At 47.2% G+C, this 24,345-nt stretch overlaps 1 protein-coding gene across 6 annotated transcripts in view; it reads right to left on the bottom strand.

Annotated features, from left to right (window-relative positions):
* CHD1 (chromodomain helicase DNA binding protein 1) overlaps window positions 1–24,345 on the bottom strand; it is a 290,764-nt gene that overhangs the window by 44,000 nt on the left and 222,419 nt on the right. For all 6 annotated transcript variants that reach the window (XM_063964069.1, XM_063964066.1, XM_063964068.1 and 3 more), the window contains 6 exons: window positions 23,200–23,348; window positions 23,002–23,098; window positions 22,814–22,909; window positions 22,335–22,508; window positions 15,990–16,150; window positions 15,291–15,332 (listed from right to left, as the gene is read on the bottom strand). In XM_063964069.1, coding sequence (XP_063820139.1) covers window positions 15,291–15,332; window positions 15,990–16,150; window positions 22,335–22,508; window positions 22,814–22,909; window positions 23,002–23,098; window positions 23,200–23,348 — 719 coding nt within the window. The remainder of the gene's footprint in view (window positions 1–15,290; window positions 15,333–15,989; window positions 16,151–22,334; window positions 22,509–22,813; window positions 22,910–23,001; window positions 23,099–23,199; window positions 23,349–24,345) is intronic.

The raw sequence follows: 24,345 nt of genomic DNA on the forward strand, positions 1-24,345 counted from the left end.
AAACTATTTTCTAACCCAAGCCCGCAGGACAGAATAAAAAGGAACCAAACCAGTGAGAAAAAACAAGGCCCTCCATCAAAAAATAAACTTATCAAAGAAGAAATAAAGCATAAAAGAAAAGAATCCAGAGTCTCACAATGGATTCAGGTGAAAAAAAGGTTTAATAGAAGAAATATAAAGATCCAGCTTCCTCTTGGACAATGGAACTTTGGGAACATCGCAAAGCTGCATCTACGGGAGATTACGCTCAGAAGTTGCACAGCAAATTCAGTTCAAACTTTGCACTCTTGGACACAAAATATGAAATTTATACAACTGACAACATGTGGAGCAAATGAGCAGTTGGTTGCCTGGCACAGCTTCTCTACAGAGGCCTCTTGCCAGACTGTGCAGGAGGCACTAACTGATCTGGTAGAATGCAGCCTTACATTTTCTGAAACAGGACACCCGGCTCCAGTATAAGCCTGATGAATTACTGAAACATTCATCTTAGCAACAGTCTGCTCTGATGAGGCACATACCCCCACTTAATCCAGCTCAGGTGCTGGCATAATGTAGGCTGTTATATGTTATTTTTTTGTTGGTTATTGCAGTCACACATGACAGCCAACGTGGACATGACAGCCTGATTCTTATTGGCTTTGGCATTGTAATTTCAGTGGTACTCCCCACATACATACAGGGCTGATTGACATCTGCTTTACAAAATGTGAATTAGGCATCTAAAACCAGCTTTGTCCAATAAGCAATATGTTGTGGCATTTGAAACAACCAAAGTCACTGATGCCCCACCTTCAAGTTTAGGCTTGAAAGATAAGTGAAGAAAGTGGATTGCAAAATACAAAGTTAAAGTAAACCTGCAATGACACACACCATAAAGCTAACTAACTGGGTAAAACCCAATCACAAGTAAAACACCCACCCCTCACACTACTTCCTTAAGGGGAAAAATAAGATTTTAAACCTACCGGTAAATCTTTTTCTCGTAGTCCGTAGAGGATGCTGGGGACTCCGTAAGGACCATGGGGATAGACGGGCTCCGCAGGAGACATGGGCACTTTAAGAAAGACTTTAGGTCTGGGTATGCACTGGCTCCTCCCTCTATGCCCCTCCTCTACACCTCAGTTAGAGAAACTGTGCCCAGAGGAGATGGACAGTACGAGGAAAGGATTTTTGTTAATCCAAGGGCAAGATTCATACCAGCCACACCAATCACACCGTATAACTTGTGTATCAAGTAAACAGTTACCAGTATGAAAAAATAACGTAGCATCAGTCCAACCTTATGGAACTATAACATAACCCTTATGTAAGCAAAACGATATACAAGTCTCGCAGAAGTAGTCCGCAATTGGTACGGGCGCCCAGCATCCTCTACGAGAAAAAGATTTACCGGTAGGTTTAAAATCTTATTTTCTCTAACGTCTTAGAGGATGCTGGGGACTCCGTAAGGACCATGGAGATTATACCAAAGCTCCCAAACGGGCGGGAGAGTGCGGATGACTCTGCAGCACCGATTGAGCAAACAGGAGGTCCTCCTCAGCCAGGGTATCAAACTTATAGAACTCTGCAAAGGTGTTTGACCCCGACCAAGTAGCAGCTCGGCACAGCTGTAGTGCCGAGATCCCTCGGGCAGCCGCCCAAGACGAGCCCACCTTCCTAGTGGAATGGGCCTTAACCGATTTGGGTAACAGCAATCCTGCTGTAGAATGCGCCTGCTGAATCGTGGTACAGATCCAGCGAGCAATAGTCTGCTTTGAAGCAGGGCCGCCAACCTTGTTGGCTGCATACAGGACAACAGTGCTTCTGTTTTTCTGATCCTAGCCGTTCAGGCCACATAAATTTTCAAAGCCCTGACCACATCCAGGGACTCGGAATCCTCCAAGTCACGTGTAGCCACAGGCACAACAATAGGTTGGTTCATATGAAAGGATGAAACCACCTTAGGTAGGAATTGAGGACGGGTCTGCAATTCCGCTCTATCCATATGGAAAACCAGATAGGGGCTTTTATGTAATAAAGCCGCCAATTCTGAAACTCGCCTAGCCGAAGCCAAGGCTAAGAACATGATCACCTTCCAAGTGAGATATTTCAACTCCACTGTTTTAAGTAGTTCAACCCAATGTGACTTAAGGAAACTTAACACCACGTTAAGGTCCCAAGGCACCACCGGAGGTACAAAAGGAGGCTGAATATGCAGTACTCCCTTCAAAAAAGTCTGTACTTCAGGTAAAGAGGCCAATTCCTTTTAAAAGAAAATGGATAAGGTCGAAATCTGAACTTTAATGGAGCCTAATTTTAGGCCCAAATTCACTCCAGTTTGTAGGAAGTGAAGAAAATGGCCTAGATGGAATCTTCCGTAGGAGCATTCCTGGCCTCACACCAAGAAACATATTTACGCCATATTCGTTGATAATGTTTAGATGTCACGTCCTTCCTAGCTTTTATCAGCGTAGGAATGACCTAATCCGGAATTCCTTTTTCCGCTAGGATCCGGCGATGCCGTCAAACGCAGCCGCGGTAAGTCTTGGAACAGACATGGACCTTGTTGTAACAGGTCCTGTCGTAGAGGAAGAGGCCACGGATCTTCTGTGAGCATTTCCAGCAGATCCGGATACCAGGTCCTTCTTGGCCAATCTGGAACAATGAGAATTGTTCTCACTCCTCTTTTTCTTATTATTCTCAATACCTTGGGTATGAGAAGAAGAGGAGGAAACGCATAAACCGACTGGAACACCCACGGTGTCACCAGGGCGTCTACTGCTACCGCCTGAGGATCTTTTGATCTGGCGCAATACCTCTGTAGCTTTTTGTTGAGATGGGATGCCATCATGTCTATCTGGGGCAGTCCCCACTGACTTGCAATCTGTGCAAAAACTTCCCTATGAAGTCCCCACTCCCCTGGATACAGGTCGTGTCTGCTGAGGAAGTCTGCATCCCAGTTGTCCACTCCCGGAATGAACACAGCTGACAGTGCGCTTACATGATTTTCCACCCAGCGAAGAATCTTGGTGGCTTCCGCCATTGCCACCCTGCTCCTTGTGCCGCCTTGGCGGTTTACATGAGCCACTGCGGTGATGTTGTCTGACTGGATCAGAACTGGTTGGTCGCGAAGTAAGTTCTCCGCCTGACGTAGGGCGTTGTATATGGCCCTCAGTTCCAGGATGGTGATGTGAAGACAAGTCTCTTGACTTGTCCAGAGTCCTTGGAAGTTTCTTCCCCTTGTGACTGCTCCCCACCCTCTGAGGCTCGCGTCCGTGGTCACCAGGATCCAATCCTGAATGCCGAACCTGCGTCCTTCCAAAAGGTGAGCACTCTGCAGCCACCACAGGAGAAATACCCTGGCCCTGGGGGACAGGGTGATCCGCTGATGAATTTGTAGATGTGATCCGGACCACTTGTCCAATAGGTCCCATTGGAAAGTCCTTGCATGGAACCTGCCGAAGGGAATGGCCTCGTATGTTGCCACCATTTTTCCCAGGACGTGAGTGCAATGATGCATAGACACTTGTTTTGGCTTCAATAGGTTCTTGACTAGAATCATGAGTTCCTGAGCCTTTTCTATCGGGAGAAAACCCTTTTTCTGATCTGTATCCAGAACCATGCCCAAGAAGCTCAGACGAGTCGTAGGAACCAGCTGCGACTTCGGGATATTGAGAATCCAGCCGTGTTTTTGTAACACCTTCACTGAAAGTGACACACTGTTCAGTAACTTCTCTCATGATCTCGCTTTTATGAGGAGATCGTCCAAGTACGGGATAATTGTGACACCCAGCTTGCACAGGAGTAGAAAAAATTCCCCTTCCACAAGTGAAAGGAAAAAATGGAGGCGCTGATATGAGAATATTAATAATACACACGTCTATGACAACATATATAATTAATAATTACTTATTTTATTTTAAGCAATAAAAACAATTTACTTATATATTGATACCGGCCGGTAATTATTTAGGAGTACTTTACATAATGAGTATATTTCTTAAAACTAGATAATATAAAACAAAGATATAAAACAAATTTATCCCTAAAAAAGAGAGGAGAGAATATTGAACAAAAAGGTCCTTAGTAATAAACACTTATCAGGACTTTTAGAATCTATTGCATCAATGTGTATGCCCAGTTCAATGGTAATATTCACTCTTCCCGTCCGCTGGTAGCAGTTCCTTTTAGTGCGGACCTATCTGGAAGTAGGATATGTGCAAATATTGGGCTTTCTTGTGTGCAATATTGAAACTGGATGATAGTTTGTACGGCAGTCTCTTATTTATTAAGGCACAGAGGAGGCACAAATAAGCTTATTTATGCAAGTGGTGATATTACTTCACAGCGGGAGAGCTGTATGGTGATAATTCCATTTATGTGAGGTGTATAATGAAGTGCTCACCTCGTCTTCTCCTCCGAAATATACACCACTTCAAAGCTTGGGTGCCGATGCTGTCTCCAGCGCTAGTCTCTCTCGCAGCCGCTGCTTAGTCTGCTCCCTCTGAGCTGCGGTATCAGACTCTGGGCTGCATGCTGCTTGGAGTCACAGCTGTCTCCTAATGATTCCTCTCTGTGGCTGCAATGTCGATCTCCACAGAGCCCATATGCCGCACAATGATTTGCTATACCCAGCAATACTTCTCCTCCTATATCCACAGGTTTTTTAGCCGTAGAAGGCAAATGAATAAGAAAAATGAATTGCCGGCTTTTGGTAGAGAGTGTAATAAAGGTTATTGCACAGGAGCACCATCATTTCAGCCATTACCTTTGTGAAAATCCTCGGGACCGTGGAAAGCCCAAACGGCAACGTCTGAAATTGGTAATGACAATCCTGTACCGCAATTCTCAGGTACGCCTGATGAGGTGGATATATGGGAACATGAAGGTATGCATCCTTTATGTCCAGGGATACCATAAAATCCCCCCCTTCCAGGCTGGCGATGACCGCTCTGAGCGATTACATTTTGAACTTGAACCGTTTTACGTATAGGTTCAGGGATTTTAAATTCAATATGGGTCTGACCGAACCGTTTGGTTTCGGAACTACAAACAGGGTGGAGTAGTATCCCTGTCCTCTCTGAAGTAGGGGAACTTCGACCACCACTTGTTGAAGACACAATTTGTGAATAGCATTTAACACTATCTCCGTTTCCAGGCGAGAAGTCGGTAGAGCAGATTTGAAAAAAACGGCAAAGAGGCACACCTCTTCGAATTCCAGCTTGTATCCCTGAGAAACAATTTTTATTGCCCAGGGATCCACCTGTGAGTGAACCCAGATGTGGCTGAAAAGTCGAAGACGTGCCCCCACTGGGGCGGACTCCCCCAGCGGAGCCCCAGCGTCATGCGGTGGATTTTGCAGAGGCCGGGGAGGATTTCTGTTCCTGGGAACTAGCTGTGCTGTGCAGCTTTTTACCTCTGCCCTTACCTCTGGCAAGAAAGGACGATCCACGCACTCTGAGTCGGCATCACTTGTCCACTGCCGGGTCCAGAGGACTCGTCTAGCAGAGATTGACATAGCGTTTATTCTGGAACCCAGTAAACGAAGGTCTCTTTGAGCATCCCTCATATATAAGACAGCATCCTTTATATGGCCTAGGGTCAATAAAATGGTATCCTTATCTAGGGTTTCAATCTCCGCCGATAAGGAATCTGTCCATGCTGCAACCGCGCTACAAACCCAGGACGACGCAATTGCCGGTCTGAGTAATGTACCAGAATGTGTGTAAATGGATTTCAAGGTCATCTCCTGCTTGCGGTCTGCAGGATACTGGAGGGTAGCGCTGATGGTAGCGCTATCTTTTTTGACAAGCGTGTCAACGCTTTGTCCACCTTAGGGGATGATTCCCACCGTACCCTGTCTGTTGGCGGGAAAGGATACGCCATAAGAATCCTTTTGGGAATCTGCAGTTTTTTGTCTGGAGATTCCCAAGCTTTTTCACATAATTCGTTCAACTCATGTGAGGAGGGGAAAGTTACCTCAGGCTTTTTTCCCTTACACATGTGTACCCTCGTGTCAAAGGACAGGGGGTTCCTCTGTGATATGCAACACTTCTTTTATTGCAATAATCATATATCGAATACATTTAGCCACTTTCGGCTGTAACTTTACATCATCGTAGTCGACACTGGAGTCCGAATCCGTGTCAGTATCTGCTATTTGGGATAGTGGGCGCTTCTGAGACCCTGAAGGTCCCGGCGACATAGGGACAGACACGGGTTCACTCCCTGACTGTTCCTTAGCCTCAGCTTTGTCTAATCTCTTGTGCAATAAGTTCACACTAGCACTTAAAACATTCCACATATCCACCCAGTCAGGTGTCGGCACCGCCGACGGAGACCTCACATTCATACTCTCCCCCTCCTCTCTAGGTGAGTCTTCTACCTCAGACATGTCGACACACGCGTACCGACACACCACACACACACAGGGAACCTCTTATCTGAAGACAGTTTCCCCACCAGGCCCTTTGGAGAGACAGAGAGAGTATGCCAGCACACACCCCAGCGCTGTATGACCCAGGACAAAAACACAATAATATTATGTTTACCCAGATAGCGCTGTTTACATATACAATATGCGCCAATTTTGTGCCCCCCCCCCTCTTTAAAACCCTCTGTCTACCATGGTATAAGCACGGGAGAGTCCGGGGAGCTTCCTCTCAGCGGTGCTGTGGACGGTGCTGTGGAGAAAAAATGGCGCTGTGAGTGCTGAGGGAGAAGCCCCGCCCCCTCGGCGGCGGGCTTCTGTCCAGCTGAAAATCTCAAAATTTGGCGGGGGCTCTTATATATGTACAGTGCCCAGCTGTACATATACTTATTTTTGCCAAAAGAGGTATATATGCTGCCCATTGCGCCCCCCCTGCGCTCTACACCCTTACAGTGACTGCCGTGTGTGTGAGGTGTATGGGAGCAATGGCGCACAGCTGCAGTGCTGTGCGTTACCTCAGTGAAGATCATGAAGTCTTCTGCCGCCTCTGAAGTCTTCTTTTCTTCTCATACTCACCCGGCTTCTATCTTCCGGCTCTGCGAGGGGGACGGCGGCGCGGCTCTGGGACGGACGGCGAGGGTGAGACCTGCGTACCAATCCCTCTGGAGCTAATGGTGTCCAGTAGCCTAAGAAGCAGAGCCTTGAAACTCACAGAAGTAGGTCTGCTGCTCTCCCCTCAGTCCCTCGATGCAGGGAGTCTGTTGCCAGCAGGCTCCCTGAAAATAAAAAAGCTAACAAATATACTTTCTGTCAGGAAGCTCAGGAGAGCTCCCTGAAGTGCACCCATCTCCTCTGGGCACAGTATCAAACTGAGGTCTAGAGGAGGGGCATAGAGGGAGGAGCCAGTGCACACCCAGACATAAAGTCTTTCTTAAAGTGCCCATGTCTCCTGCGGAGCCCGTCTATCCCCATGGTCCTTACGGAGTCCCCAGCATCCTCTAGGACGTTAGAGAAAAATAAACAGCAGAACTGCTACTGCTTGGTTGTGAGCACTTCTCCTTTGGCAGATTTAGTGAGGAAAAGCCCACCAAAGAGGTAGTTCTGGCGAGGGATCGCACTCCGCAATCCAGGGACCAGCATAACCAATGATGTTCCTGGAACCGTGATTCCCGTATATATGGTCTGGTGCTGCAGTCATGCTGGCCAAGGGTACTGGTAGCAACAGGTACATGGTTACTGGTTACTACATGTGGAGGCAGTCCCATGTAGACACATTGGCAGGCAAGGAGCATACAGCAAAAGGTACCAAAACAATACAGAAGAGAAGAAACAAAACTAAAGTATAAATAAATTGATGCCAATGGCTTCTAAGCACAAAGCACTCTGCCAATTGGCACCTTGAAAATATTGAGTAGGGGGTATAACGCAGGATGAGTTCAGCCTATGTATTTAAGTGCCCAAACGTATTTTTATATCTACACTATATGGACAAAAGTATATCGCCACACCTGTTAATTATTGAATTCATGTGTTTCAATCAGACCCGTTGCCACGGGACGCGGTGAATATGCTCGCTGTCAGGATCCCCACAGCTGAAATTCTGAAGCCTGAATCCCGACACCCATTGGAATCCCAATGTTGGAACTCAGAAAGGGCCAGGAGACCGACGCTGGAATCCTGCCAGCCGACGGGTTAGGTTTAGGTGCCACCCAGGTGGTTAGGGACAGGCTGCGGGGAAGGAGGGTTAGACACCCCAAGGGGAGGTTAGGGTCAGGGTGCAGGGGAGGGAGGGTTATGTTTAGGCAGCAGGGATGGGAGGTTAGATTAAAGGAGGAGGTTAGCTTTAGGATACGGGACCAAAGGGTTAGGGGAGAGGGAGAAAATAGGATTTTAATTATCTACCGGTAAATCCCTTTCTCGAAATCCATAAGGGATTATTGGGGAATCTAGTACGATGGGGTATAGACTGGGTCCAAAGGAACTGGTGCACTTTACATTTCTTCACTGGGTGTGCTGGCTCATCCCCCCTATACCCCCTCCCACAGGCAGTTATAGGTAAAAACGTGCCCGAAGGAGACAGGACATATATGAGAGAAAGAAACATGACAACAAAGAGTGGTGAGATTTATAAACCAGCACAGCACTAACATACAACGACCAGCAACGGCTGGAACACCACCAGCAACAGCTGAACAGGTAACCACATAAAAGAGAACCTGCAGAAAAGTCAACGCATTGAGGCGGGCGCCCAATATCCCTTATGGACTACGAGAAAATGATTTATCGGTAGGTAATTAAAATTCAATTTTTTCTAGCATCTATAAGGGATATTGGGGAATCTTGTATGATGGGGAACGTCCCAAAGCTTCCAGAACAGGTGGGAACGCGCGGAGAATGCTGCAGCACCGCCTGCCCAAACTGGGTATCCTCTTTGGCCAGGGTATCAAACTTATAGAACGTCACAAAAGTGTTTTTCCCCTGACCAGGTAGCAGAGTTGCAAGGCCAAGACTCCATGGGCAGCTAGGAAGAGCCCACTGATCTTGGTAGAGTGGGCCTTCAGAGACAAAGGACAGGCAAGGCTGACGACAGCATAGGCCTGATGAATAGTAAGCCTAATAAAATGAGCAATGGACTGCTTCGAAGAAGGGGAACCTTTTTTCTGCGAATCATAGAGCACGAACAAAGAATCCTTCTTTCTGATCCGAGCTGTTTGCTTGACATAGATTTTCAAGGAACGCACAGCATCCAATGCCTCCGGAGGAGCAGAAGTACCAGAAGCAGACGGAACCACAATAGGTTGATTCAGGTGAAATGCAGAGACAATCTTCGGCAAGAACTGCTGTCTAGTCCGGAGCTCTGCTCTGTCCTCGTAAAGGACCAAGTACGGACTTTTACACGATAAGGCCCCCAATTCTGAAACACGACGAGCAGAAGCCAGGGCCAGTAACATCACCGTCTTCCACGTGAGGTACTTGTCTTTTACAGTCATTAGAGGTTCAAACCAGGAGGACTGTAGAAATTCCAACACTACATTCAAATCCCAGGGTGCTGTAGGCGGCACAAAAGGAGGTTGTATGTGGAGTACCCCTTGCAAGAAGGTCCGAACTTCTGGCAACACTGCCAATTTCTTCTGGAAGAAAGTGGAGATAGCTGAAATCTGGACCTTAATGGAACCCAGACGTAAGCCCTTATCCACACCAGCCAGCAGGAAACGTTAGAAACGTCATAAGTGAAACTCCGCAGACAGATACATGCGTTCCTCGCACCAAGAGACATACCTTCTCCAGATATGATGATAGTATTTTGACGTCACAGGTTTCCTGGCCTGAACCATGGTAGCAATAACCTTTTTGGAAAGGCCCTTGTGAGCTAGGATGTTCCGCTCAACTTCCATGCCATCAAACGAAGTCGCCTTAAGTCAGGGTAGACGAATGGTCCTTGTTGAATAAGATTTCCTCTGAGAGGTAGAGGCCGAGGGTCTTCGATGGATATGTCCAGAAGATCCGCGTGCCACGCCCTGCAAGGCCAATCCGGGACAATCAGAATTGCATGGACTCACTGATTTCGGATGCGCTTGAGCAACGGAATCAGAGGAAACATGTAGACCAGTCAGTAAGGCCAAGTCGACATCAGTGCATCCACTAACCTCGCCTGAGGGTCCCTGGTTCGTGAGCAATACCAGTGAAGCTTCTTGTTGAGTAGAGAAGCTATCATGTCTATCTGCGGGCAGCCCCACCAGTGGATGATCTGTTGGAACACCTGACGGTGGAGATTCCCCCTGGTGGAGATTTTGACGACTCAGGAAGTCCACTTCCCAGTTGTCCACGCCCGGAATGAAGACAGCCGACATTGCTCTTGCATTTCTTTCCGCCCAGAGGAGTATTCTTGACACATCTCGCATGCAGGCTCTGCTTTTTGTTCCTCCTTGTCGATTGATGTACGCCACTGCTGTGGCGTTGTCCGACTACTTGGATCGCGTGATCCATGAGCAGAGGAGAGGCCTGAAGCAGAGCATTGTACATCGCCCGAAGTTCCAGAATGTTGATCGGAAGGAGAGCTTCTTGGGCCGACCACCGGCCCTGGAACTGCACCTCTTGGGTGACAGCTCCCCATCCTCTCAGACTCACATCCGTTGTGAGGAGGATCCAATCCTGAATCCCGAAACTCCGGCCATCCAGGAGATTGGAGGATTGCAGCCACCACAGGAGGGAAATCCTGGCCTGAGGTGACAGCCGTTCCATCCAATGCATCTGAAGAAGTGATCCGGACCATTTGTTCTGGAGAAAAAGCAGAAAAGTCCTGTCATGGAACCTCCCGTATTGGATCGCCTCGTATGAGGCGACCATCTTTCCCAACAATCTTATGCAAAGATGGATGGACACTTGAGTAGGAACCCAATGTACCTTGCAGAAAGAGTTAACAATGGTAAGTCTACAATAACGCTCCTTTTCTGCAGCAAGTTATATTGGGTTCCACAGGGAAATCATCAGGGAGGTCCAAAAGCAGTTCTTCATGGAAGGGGACGCGCCTTAGCGGATATGAGAATCCGGCGTCCAAAGGAAGCATCCTGGGAGGCGAAGGTATCAAAGGCATAGAACATAAGAAACTTGTTCACTGAGGACCACGTAGGCGCCTTGCACAATTGTTCTGCGCCACGACGGGCCGCCCAAGATGGTCCAACAGACAGAGTAGAATGGGCTTTAATAGCAGAAGGAGCCTGCGCATAAGCTTGCACAATCACCAGTCTAATCCATCTGGCCAAGGCTTGCTTATTCACAAGCCAGCCACGTTTGTGGAAACCAAACAGGACAAAAAGGGTATCTGACCTCCTGATAGAGGCAGTCCTCTCCACATAAATACGGAGAGCCCTTACCACATCCAAGAACGAAGGCAGGAACCACAATCTCTTGGTTAAGGTGAAAAGATGACACCACCTTAGGCAAATAACCTGGGCGAGTTCGTAGAACAGCCCGGTCACGGTGAAATACCAGAAATGATGGACAACAGGACAAGGTGCCTAAGTCCGACACCCGTCTTGCAGAGGCAATAGCCAGCAGGAGCACGACCTAAGCCATTAGCCATTTAAGGTCACCGATTCAAGAGGTTCAAATGGAGACTCTTGCAGGGCATTCAGTACAACAGACAGATCCCATGGAGCCACAGGAGGGACATAGGGAGGCTGAATCTGTAGGACACCCTGAGTGAAAGTATGAACGTCAGGTATAGACGCAATTTTCCTCTGAAACCACACCGACAAGGCAGATACGTGAACCTTGAGAGAGGCCAGACAAAGACCTAAGTCCAAGCCTCTTTGCAGAAAAGCCAGAATTCTAGAAGTTCTGAATCTATATCCATCGTAATTCTTATCAGAACACCAAGTGAAATAAGAATTCCAGACCCTGTAATATATCTAGGCAAAGGCCGGTTTATGGGCCTTCAACATAGTTTGAATGACCGCCTCTGAAAATCCTTTGGCCCTCAAGAGTGATGCTTCAAGAGCCACGCTGTCAAAGCCAGCATGGCCAGGTCTGGGTAGAAAGAAGAGCCCTGTACGAGGAGGTCCGGTCGCTGAGGAAGTAGAAGGGGAAGTCCTGTCGACAGACCCTGCAGGTCTAAGAACCAATGCCATCTGGGCCACAGTAGAGTGACTAGAAGTAGCATTCCTCCTTGTTTGAACGTCCATACGACCCTGGGCAGGAGTGACACTGGAGTGTACACGTAGGGCAGCCGACAGTTTCATGGAGCCACCAGTGCGTCTACGAATGCTGCTTGAGGATCCCTGGTCCAAGATCCGAAGACCGGAACCTTGTGATTGTGTCAAGACGCATGAGGTCTAAGTCCGGTAGGCCCCACCTGTCCACTAGGAGTTGAAAGACTTTTAGATGAAGACTCCACTATCCTGCATGCACGTCCTGGAGACTGAGGCGACCGCTTCCCAATTTAGGATGCCCGGAATGAACACTGCTATGGTTGGCAGGTGGCGTTCCGCCCAACAAAGGATTTTTGACACTTCCATCATTACCATGCGGCTTCCAGTGCCACCTTGGTTTATGTATGCCACCGTGGTGGCTTTGTCTTACCGTACCAAACTTGTTCAGAGATTTGAGGTTGAGTATAGGCCGGAGAATGAGGTACTGGCACAACCACTCCTGTACTCAGTAGAGTAATTCACAACCGTTTGTAGAGTTTGCGCCTTTAAAGGATCCGGAGGGAGAACCGTGATGCAAAACTGGCGAGGGGGACGTCTCTTGAAGAAGACAGCGTACCCGTGAGAGACAACTTCCAGGACCCTGAAGTAGTCTTTAACCAGACCTGGGCGTGCAGAAGTTGGCCTCCCACCCTGGGGTCCCCCAGGAGGAGGCCCGCCCCATCATAAAGCAGGATTGTCATGTTTTGAAGCAGGCTGACGGGCTGCCCAGGATTGCTTCGCCTTGGGCTTAATGGTTTTGGGAGTACGAGATTGTCTCGGGTATGCCTGACCCTTTGCTTTCCCTTGAGGCCGAAAGGAACGAAAAGTGATACTTTTTGCCTTCTGTGCAGAAGGATTAGTGGTTGGGAGAAAAGCCGTCTTAGCGACTGCCAATTCAGACAATTTTATTTAGGTCTTCCCCCAAACAAAATGTCCCCAGTGAAGGCAAGTACCTCCAAGGTCTTTTTGGAGTCTAGGTCCACTTTCCACGACCTCAACCACAGTATGCGACGAGCCAGGACAGACGTGGTCGACGCCTTGGCTGTCAATACTCCCGGCCTCAGAGGACGCCTCCTGAATCTGATAGGCGGCGGTGGTAATGTGAGACAGGTATTGTCTGGCATTGCCAGAAATATCCTCGGGCAGCTCTACCTCGAATGCCTGAAACCACACTTCAATACCTCTTGCAGCCCAGGAGGCAGCTATAGTGGGTCTATGAATAGCCCCTGTAAGGGAGTATATAGATTTCGGGCAACCCTCCACACCGGCAGTGGAGTCTCCCATTTGTTACACAACTCTGCAGGGAGAGATCGCGAGCCAAGGCCCATTTAGGAAATACAATTTTAACCACCTTCTGCTGTTTAAACTTATCAGTTTTCTTTGCCACAGTAGTGGAATCCTCATCAGTGATTTGTAGGATATACTTAAGAGCAACCACTAAGGCAGGGACATCAATTTGCATGGGAGAATCCTCATCAGTGACACAGGATTCGGTGTCTGATAGGACCATATACTCCCCCTCCTCTTCAGATGAGCCATCAGAGAGGTTTGTGGATTGTGAGGAGGAAGCAGCCCACTTAGAGGACCTGGGGTAGCTTTCTGTATAACCAGAGACTGATTTTATTGCTGCAGTTGGTTAGACAAATTTTCCGCCCAAGGCGGATTAACCATAGGGACAATTTGTGGTGGTAGTGGCACCAGAGGTCCCATAGGGGGCTCTAAGCGTTCCACCAGAGTATCCAGTAGGTTGGTGAACACAGCCCATGATGGCTCCTGAGTAGTTGCAGGAGCAGCGGACTGACTGGGAGGTGTATGAAAATAAGTACACAGACCATCAAACAACACTAACCCCTCTGGTAAATCCTTGGAGCATGCTCTGCATGATGCAAGAGCTTCCACTGATTTACTGCCCTTTCTGTTAGACATTATAAAACAAATGCAACAACCGGGCTACTTAGCACGATAAAGCGAGACAAAGTACAATACCTGTGGATAAAAACCTGGTATTATGCAACTGTAACAAAGTAGAATATACGCATGTGATAAATACTGTGTATTACTATATTATGAGACCCAGACGCACCTAGCCTTTAGGGTACAGAATATAGTACAGGACCTGTACCTATCCAGAGCTAAAAATCGGGCAACGAAGATCGTAAAGGACCAGCCACACTCCGGCCACAGCATGTTTAACTTGCTTCCTTCAGGCAGGCGTTACAGGGCCGTCTCCGCCAGGTCCACTAGTAGCCTCAAAAGTTTATTTTCCCAAGCGGTCCGCCTGCTGAACTCCTGAACACGTACATGTAATTCACTTGTGTCCCTACGGTATACCTGAGTGACTTTATTTACCTCCCCCCCCGCTTATCTGTTACCTAACTTGGCTGTTGTATAGCAAACATTAGACAAATTCCTAGTATACGTAAGTACCTGGCCAATAAAGCAGAGTCTCCATAGGTCGCGGACGGAACACGATTAAATGGCAGGTGCCACCAGGGGGGACCCTCTTAACTCCTCCCAGTAGCAGCCACGCGAACCAAGGCGTCGGTCTGCGACTCTGCCTAAGATGGGACTTCTCCTCCGCAAGTACCCAGGAACCAGGCCGCGGAAGTATGCGACGCCGCTTGGGAGGTGATGGAGCTGCAGCGCTGAATGTCACACTGACATACAGCGTTGACAGCCCAGAGAAGAAACCTCCTTTCAGACAAGCTTTTTCAGGGCTGCTCAGTGCAGCCCTCCTGTCAGGTGCTCTCAGTGCCTGGAGCTGGGGTTATAGAGGAGGCCCCAATGCATCCTGGGACAGCTAAAGCTTTAGCCTGCTGGTGCCTCTGGATCAAGATCCACTCTACACCCCAATGTTTTCCCTGTGGAAACCAATGTAACCTGCTGCAGAAATAAGACATTTTTATGGAGCGTTACTCCACGGCATGACGTAACTAGAAGGGCTGTTTAACGTGCAGGAAGGCTAGATGGAACAGGACACATCTGTAAACTGCATAACATAAATCACTGTCTAGCTTATACACTAATCTATGCTAGGCAAAATTAAGCATAATTTGTGAGTATCTCTTCAACAGCAAGGAAATTAACTACTGAATACTGTTACATGCTTTGTCGATCTGAAAACGTACTTAAAATTTAACAAAAAACAAATAAGTTATATGGTAACTACACATGGAGTGCACAATTACCTTTCCAGAGGTCCGCCAAATTTTTTGTAACTTTTAATAAACCTACAAAAAGGATAAGGAAAATAAAGGTTACAAAATGCAATTGGCATCCAGTATTATTTCTACAGTATTTCCCATGTGAAATGACACTGCATTCAAAAATACAAAGCCACCATCATCACCCCACGGTCTTGAAGTTGTGCCAGTGTTCCATAGTGGCTAACAGAAAAAATACAGAATACGCCAGGCTACATACATTCACATAGAAAGTCCATAAAGCAAAGTTACATAGAGGATGAACTCTACATCTGCAATGCTGTAAGGGCTTAAAGAGAAAAGAGGTTAGGGACTCCCTTGGTGAAAGCAGGCAGATGGCAAAGATCAGGGACGATATGCCTCAATAGTGTTAATGTAACAAAAGAAAACTAAAAAGGGCCCTGTGCCCACAGAAAAAAGGGACACAAAGGGATGATGGCAGTTACTGCTTTCCACTGCGCTACATTCTAGGGGTGAAACATAAGTCTTTGTGCCCCTATTTTTGAAGGCAAAATATGTTAATAGGCCCTGTTGTATATTTTGTTTTATATCCTTCAACACCAAATAAACAAATACACTGCATAGAGAGAGAGAGAGAGAGAGAGAGAGAGAGAGAGAGGGGGGGGGGGGGGGGAGAGGGGGTGTTATGTATTTATTTATCAATGTTTAATACAATAAATATACCTCCGGATCTCCGCATCGCTGAAGCCTTTAATATTTTCTCTTGGAATTGTCCTCGGTCGACCTCGTTTCTTGGGCTTTCTATCAGAACCTGAATCACTGTCATCAGAACCAGAATATCTTCTGTTTCGACTCCGTCTACCTTCACTTCCATTAAAGCTAGCCTAAAATTCACGTTGTGCATAAGTACATTATGCAAAAATTTTAATCTGGCCAACCAAATTATAGATGAAAGCAGTCTTGGAAATTAAAAGAACCCAGAGCAGAACAAAGCCATTCAATTCCCTACTCCCTCACATGCAGCACCTGTTGTGGGACATGTATTATTTAATATGGTCAGAGCAGTACACCCTGAATCAACAAATAATGCAGTAATAGGTAATAGGCAGCCTTAGCTCTGACAGCCGCTCAGCAACCCTTCCCCAGCTGCCCCCAAACATATGCCTCCATTCTGACAAAGCAGTGTGTCCTCTCAATGCTTGGCCTATTACCCAACAGTCCCGATCCAACAAAAGTAGTCATGAGAGTAATGAGCAGTAGCTGCATAGACCATTCAGAAGCAAGTAGTTCCTGCTACTGGTGAAAGAGTCTGGTGGGGACGGCGATTATTCTCTTACAACTGAGGACACTACAGTAGACAAGTTGTCTATTGGCCAATAAGACCAGCAGAAGTTGCAAGTAATAACAGGCTACTTGTGGTAAGTGGAACATTAAGACAAATCTGTAAACTCCTCCCAGGAACAGTGAGGTAAAGTAAGCCCATCCTTTCACAGTTCTATTAAAAAATAAGATTTTAAACCTACCGGTAAATCTATTTCTCCTAGTCCGTAGAGGATGCTGGGGACTCCGTAAGGACCATGGGGTATAGACGGGCTCCGCAGGAGATAGGGCACCTAAAAAGAACTTTGACTATGGGTGTGCACTGGCTCCTCCCTCTATGCCCCTCCTCCAGACCTCAGTTAAAGAACTGTGCCCAGAGGAGATGGACAATACAAGGAAGGATTTAGCAATCCAAGGGCAAGATTCATACCAGCCCACACCAAACATACCATGTAACCTGGAACATACATAACCAGTTAACAGTATGAACAAACTACAGTAACGGTCCAAGACCGATGTCAACTGTAACATAACCCTTATGTAAGCAACAACTATATACAAGTCTTGCAGAGTTTCCGCACTGGGACGGGCGCCCAGCATCCTCTACGGACTAGGAGAAATAGATTTACCGGTAGGTTTAAAATCTTATTTTCTCTTACATCCTAGAGGATGCTGGGGACTCCGTAAGGACCATGGGGTTTATACCAAAGCATCCAATCGGGCGGGAGAGTGCGTATGACTCTGCAGCACCGACTGAGCAAACGCTAGGTCCTCATCAGCCAGGGTATCAAACTTGTAGAATTTAGCAAAAGTGTTTGACCCCGACTAAGTCGCCGCTCGGCAAAGTTGTAAAGCCGAGACGCCTCGGGCAGCCGCCCAAGAAGAGCCCACCTTCCTAGTGGAATGGGCCTTAACCGAATTTGGTACCGGCAATCCAGCCGTAGAGTGAGCCTGCTGAATCGTATTACAGATCCAGCGAGCAATAGTCTGCTTCGAAGCAGGAGCGCCAATCTTATTGGCCGCATACAGGATAAACAGAGCCTCTGTTTTCCTAATTCTAGCCATCCTGGCTACATAAATTTTTAAGGCCCTGACTACGTCCAGGGATCTGGAATCCTCCAGGTCACTTGTAGCCACAGGCACCACAATAGGTTGATTCATATGGAACGAAGAAACCACTTTAGGCAAAAATTGCGGACGTGTCCTCAATTCAGCTCGATCCACATGAAAAATCAAGTAGGGGCTCTTGTGTGACAAAGCCGCCAATTCTGACACTCGCCTTGCTGATGCTAAGGCCAACAACATGACCACCTTCCAGGTAAGAAATTTCAACTCAACCTTGTTAAGCGGTTCAAACCAGTGTGATTTTAGGAACTGCAACACCACGTTCAGGTCCCATGGTGCCACTGGAGGCACAAAAGGGGCTGGATGTGCAGCACTCCCTTTACAAACGTCTGGACTTCTGGAAGAGAAGCCAATTCCTTCTGAAAGAAAATCGAGAGGGCCGAAATCTGTACCTTAACAGAGCCTAATTTCAGGCCCATATCCACTCCTGTCTGTAGGAAATGGAGAAGACGACCCAGATGAAAATCTTCCGTAGGTGCATTCTTGGTCTCACACCAAGACACATACTTTCGCCAGATACGGTGATAATGTTTTATCGTCACCTCCTTCCTAGCCTTTATTAACGTAGGGATGACCTCTTCCGGAATCCCCTTTTTCGCTAGGATTCGGCGTTCAACCGCCATGCCGTCAAACGTAACCGCGGTAAGTCTTGAAATACACAGGGCCCCTGCTGCAACAGGTCTTCCCTCAGAGTAAGAGGCCAGGGATCTCCTGTGAGCATCTCTTGTAGATCCGAGTACCAGGCCCTTGGAGGCCAGTCTGGGACAACGAGTATCGTTCGTACTCTTCTTCGTCTTATGATCCTCAACACTTTTGTGATGAGAGGAAGAGGAGGAAACACACAGACCGATTTGAACACCCACGGTGTTACCAGAGCGCCCACTGCTATTGCCTGAGGGTCCCGAGACCTGGCGCAGTACCTCTGAAGTTTTTTGTTGAGGCGTGACGCCATCATGTCTATTTGAGGAGTTCCCCAAAGACGTGTTACGTCTGCAAAGACTTCTTGATGAAGTCCCCACTCTCCTGGATGGAGATCGTGTCTGCTGAGGAAGTCTGCTTCCCAGTTGTCCACTCCCGGAATGAAGACAGCTGACAGAGCGCTTACATGATTTTCCGCCCAGCGAAGGATCCTTGTGGCTTCCGCCATCGCGACTCTGCTTTTTGTCCCGCCTTGGCGGTTCACATGAGCCACTGCTGTGACATTGTCTGATTTAATCAGCACCGGTAGGTTTCGAAGAAAACTTTCTGCTTGTCGAAGGCCGTTGTAAATGGCCCTGAGTTCCAACACATTGATGTGTAGACAGGACTCCTGGTCTGACCAAAGACCCTGAAAATGTTTTCCCTGCGTGACCGCACCAAATCCTCGGAGGCTCGCGTCCGTGGTAACCAGGATCCAATCCTGAATTCCGAACCTGCGACCCTCCAGGAGGTGAGCACTTTGCAACCACCACAGGAGGGACACTCTGGTCCCTAGGGACAGAGTTATTTTCCGATGTAAGTGCAGATGGGACCCGGACCACTTGTCCAGAAGGTCCCATTGAAAAGTCCTTGCATGGAACCTGCCGAAGGGAATGGCCTCGTAGGCCGCCACCATTTTCCCCAGAACTCGAGTGCATTGGTGAACTGACACCCTTTTCGGTTTTAGCAGGTCTCTGACCATGTTCTGTATGTCTTGGGCTTTCTCTATTGGGAGGAAGACCTTCATTTGTTCCGTATCCAGTATCATACCTAGGAACGGTAGTAGAGTTGTCGGAATCAACTGTGACTTCGGTAGATTTAGAATCCAACAGTGTTGCTGGAGCACTCTCAACGAGAGCGCCACACTGTTCAGCAATTTCTCCCTTGATCTCGCTTTTATCAGGAGATCGTCCAAGTATGGGATAATTGTGACTCCATGCTTGCGCAGGACCACCATCATTTCCGCCATTATCTTGGTGAAAATCCTCGGGGCCGTGGAAAGTCCAAACTGCAACATCTGAAATTGGTAATGACAATCCTGTACAGCGAATCTCAGGTATTCCTGATGGGGGGAAAAATAGGTCTGACCGAACCGTCCGGTTTCGGGACCACAAATAGGGTTGAATAGTAACCTCTTCCCTGCTGGTGCAGGGGAACCTTGATTATCACTTGCTGTATACACAGCATTTGAATTGCAGCTAACACTACATCCCTTTCCGATGTGGAAGCTGGTAGGGCCGATTTGAAAAATCGGCGCGGGGGCACCTCCTCGAATTCCAATTTGTAACCCTGGGAAACTATTTCCAACACCCAGGGATTCAGGTCCGAACTGACCCAGGCCTGACTGAAAAGTCGAAGACGTGCCCCCACCGGTGCGGACTCCCTCAGGGGAGCCCCAGTGTCATGCTGTGGGTTTTGGAGCAGCCGGGGAGGACTTTGGTTCCTGGGCACCTGCCGAAGCAGGTGCTCTCTTGCCTCTGCCCATACCTTTGGCGAGGAAAGAGGATCCCCGACCTCTTTTGGACTTGTGCGACCGAAAGGACTGCATCTGATAGGGTGTTACTTTCTTTTGCTGTTGGGGAATATATGGTAAAAAATTTGATTTACCTGCTGTGGCTGTGGAAACCAGGTCCGTCAGCCCATCCCCAAACAATACATCACCCTTGTAGGGTAGTACTTCCATATGTTTCTTGGAATCCGCATCACCCGTCCATTGGCGAGTCCATAAGGATCTTCTCGCTGAGACAGACATGGCATTGGCCCTAGAAGCTAGCAATCCAATGTCCCTTTGAGCATCCCTCATAAATAAGACTGCGTCTTTAATATGGGCTAGAGTTAGGAATATAGTATCCTTAACCATATTATCAAATTGATCTGTCAGCTCATCTGTCCAAGCTGCAATTGCGCTACACACCCATGCCGACGCAATTGTCTGTCTTAGCACAGCACCCGTATGAGTATAAAAACACTTTAAGGTAGTTTCTTGCCTGCGATCTGCAGGGTCCTTAAGGGCTGCTTTGTCAGGAGACGGTAGCGCCACTTTCTTGGACAAGCGCGTCAGGGCTTTGTCCACAGTGGGGGGTGATTCCCAAATCTCCCCCTGCTTAGGGAAAGGGTATGCCATATAAATTCTTTGGGGATCTGCGGTCTCTTATCCGGAGTCTCCCAAGCTTTTCCAAAGAATTCATTTAATTCATGAGATGTGGGAAAGTTAATAATCTGTTTCTTTTCCTTAAACATGTGTACCCTTGTGTCGGGGACAGAGGGTTCATCCACAATATGCAACACATCCCTTATTGCCACAATCATACACTGAATGGTTTTAGTCACCCTAGGGTGCAATTTTACTTCGTCATAGTCGACACTGGAATCAGAATCCGTGTCGGTAGTAGTGTGTTAAGGGACGCTTTTGAGACCCCGACGGGCCCTGTGAGTCGGTCCAATCTGAGGATTGACCCCCTGATGTCCCCCCTAAATCATCCTTATCAAGCCTTTTATGTAAAGATGCCACACTTGCATTTAACATATGCCACATGTCCATCCAATCTGGAGTCGGCACAACAGACGGGGACACACCACTCATTTGCTCCACCTCCTCCTTGGAGAAGCCTTCCGCCTCAGACATGTCGACACACACGTACCGACACCCCCCACACACAGGGATTAACCTATAAGGGGACAAAACCCCAACCAGGTCCTAAGGAGAGACAGAGAAAGAGTATGCCAGCACACACCAGCGCTTAAAAACACTGGAAAAAATATGTCCAGATAGCGCTTTTTTATATATAATATGCCAATTCCCACTCACTGCGTCGCTAATGTGCCCCCCTCCTCTTTTTTCCAGCCAGTGAGTTCAGCAGGGGAGAGACCAGGGAGCCAGCGTTTTCCTCATGCAGCTTCTGTGGAGAAAATGGCGCTGGTTAGTGCTGAGGATCAAGCCCCGCCCACCCGACGGCGGGCTTCGGTCCCAGTGATTTTTCCATAAAATGGCGGGGGATCATAGATTTACTGCCTCCGCAGTCTAATCCACTGTATTTGTGCCAAAATGTGAGGTTTATTGCTGCCCAGGGCGCCCCCCCTGCGCCCTGCACCCTTCAGTGCTGCTCTGTGTGTGTGTGACTGGGAGCAATGGCGCGCAGCTTACCGCTGCGCGCCTTACCTCATGAAGATCTGATGTCTTCTGCCGCCTAAGATGTCTTCTGCCTTCTCTATCCGGCTTCTATCTTCGGCATCTGTGAGGAGGACGGCGGCGCGGCTCCGGGACGAACCCTAGGTGAGACCTGTTTTCCGACTCCCTCTGGAGCTAATGGTGTCCAGTAGCCTTAGAAGCAGTGCCCAACTTGACAAGCCAGCTCTGCTTCTCTCTCCTCGGTATCACGATGCAGGGAGCCTGTTGCCAACAGGACTCCCTGAAAATAAAAAACCTAACAAAATTATTTTTCCAAGAAAACTCTGGAGAGCTCTCTGCAGTGCACCCATTCTCCTCTGGGCACAAGATCTAACTGAGGTCTGGAGGAGGGGCATAGAGGGAGGAGCCAGTGCACACCCATAGTCAAAGTTCTTTTTAGGTGCCCTATCTCCTGCGGAGCCCGTCTATACCCCATGGTCCTTACGGAGTCCCCAGCATCCTCTAGGACGTAAGAGAAATAATGTGTTAGCGCTCACCTGTTTCGCACAGTTCCGCATCCTGGGAAGCAAGTAGATTTCTTGAAGCTCTTTCTGCCTTTCCTCTTCCTCCATTCTTCTTCTCTGGTCTGTGGGAATAATTTGTTCCCAGGATTTTGAATTCCGATCAGGTTCCACGATATCATCTTCCTCCATTGTTGAAAAGTTAGCAACCTTAAATAATAAATAATAAAGAAGGATATTCGTGCCAAAAATTCCACTTACAGAAAATATAGTTCAGTCTTTTAAAATATAACCTTTATTCTTTAGTTGTTCAACTTCTGTAGTAACAAAAAGTGCCAAAAGCATGAAGAATAGTAAAAGACAGATACACTAATGCTCGTATCATAAGACTGCCTTTGGGTCTTCTCTATGCTTCTGTGTTTTAGATTTAATGTTTTTTTTTATTATTTAATTTTTATTTTACATATTTGAAAAAAAAAAAAAAAAAAAAGATGAAAATCAATCCAAAGTAATACCTTAAACTGTGAAAGTAACTCATCCCCCACAGTCAGTGGCCCTCCTTCATTTTCACGAGTTTCTGCTCTTTTCAAGATTTCGTCAATATCCATCTCCTTCAAAATAAAGAAGGAACTGGAGTAATAAAAAAAGAAATACAAACATAAAGCTGCTCCTAAAATTATTTTCTATACAAGTTTATTCTTACCTGAGGTTCTTCTTCCTCTCCTTCTGGTTCCTTAAATAGCTCTTCTGCGCCAAACTTCAAAATAGCAGCCAGTTCTTCTTTGTTAAATGGTGTCGAGCTTTAAACAGAAGAAAAGGCCATTTCAGTATCAGGCTTGCAATAACAGAATGTACGCATTGTAAAAAAAAAAAAAAAAAAAAAAGACAATACAATTTATACCTAGATGGTGTTGATCCAGTGTGTAAAACAGTCTTGCCCGTAGTGTCCATTCTTTGAATTACAAGATGATCTAGCACCATTTTCTTCTTTGCTCTTTCAATAATGTCTTCCTCTACAGACCCTTTGGTGACCAAACGATAAATGTTCACCTAAACATAGCAGGTTTTACAGGTTATACAAACATAATTTATGCAACGTACTATATTAGATGACAACAAACAGCTGCCACAGGAAATTATTTCAAGTTAAAAGTTAGAAAGTTACACTGTGAATACATTTTATACGAACCACTATTAAAGCAGAATCAACGGAAATGTCACAGTAGCAATTAAAACTCTGTCTGATATACTGTAAACCTATTATATTAATGAATGGAGACGAAGAATGGGCCTTGATATTGCTCTACAACAGGGCTGGCCAACCTGTGGGTCTCCAACGGTTGTGAAACTACAAGTCCCAGCATGCCCTGACAGTTTTGCTATTAGGGACATGCTAAAACTGTGGCAAGGCATGCTGGAATGAGTAGTTTCACAACAGCTGGAGTACTACAGGTTGGCCAGGCCTGCATTACAATCACAAATTCTATTTATATTTTATCACTGCTTCAGTAATTAAAATCAGTATTGTAATCTCAAGTGGCACCCTAAAATGGGTCCGATATAAAAACAATGCAGTCTTACAAATTATAGTACTTACAACATACCAAAATCCAGTATTTGGGGGGGGGGGGGTTTGGGGAAATAATAAGAATTTACTCACCGGTAATTCTATTTCTCGTAATCCGTAGTGGATGCTGGGAACTCCGTAAGGACCATGGGCAATAGACGGGCTCCGCAGGAGACTGGGCACTCTAAAGAAAAGATTAGGTACTATCTGGTGTGCACTGGCTCCTCCCTCTATGCCCCTCCTCCAGACCTCAGTTATGGAAACTGTGCCCGGAAGAGCTGACATTACAAGGAAAGGAAATTTTGAATCCAGGGTAAGACTCATACCAGCCACACCAATCACACCGTACAACTTGTGATAACCTTACCCAGTTAACAGTATGAACAACAACTTAGCCTCACTCAACGGATGGCTCATAACAATAACCCTTAGTTAAGCAATAACTATATACACGTATTGCAGATAGTCCGCACTTGGGAC

The sequence above is a fragment of the Pseudophryne corroboree genome, chromosome 1 (assembly GCF_028390025.1).
Source record: "Pseudophryne corroboree isolate aPseCor3 chromosome 1, aPseCor3.hap2, whole genome shotgun sequence".
In the NCBI taxonomy this organism is placed as follows: Eukaryota; Metazoa; Chordata; class Amphibia; order Anura; family Myobatrachidae; genus Pseudophryne; species Pseudophryne corroboree.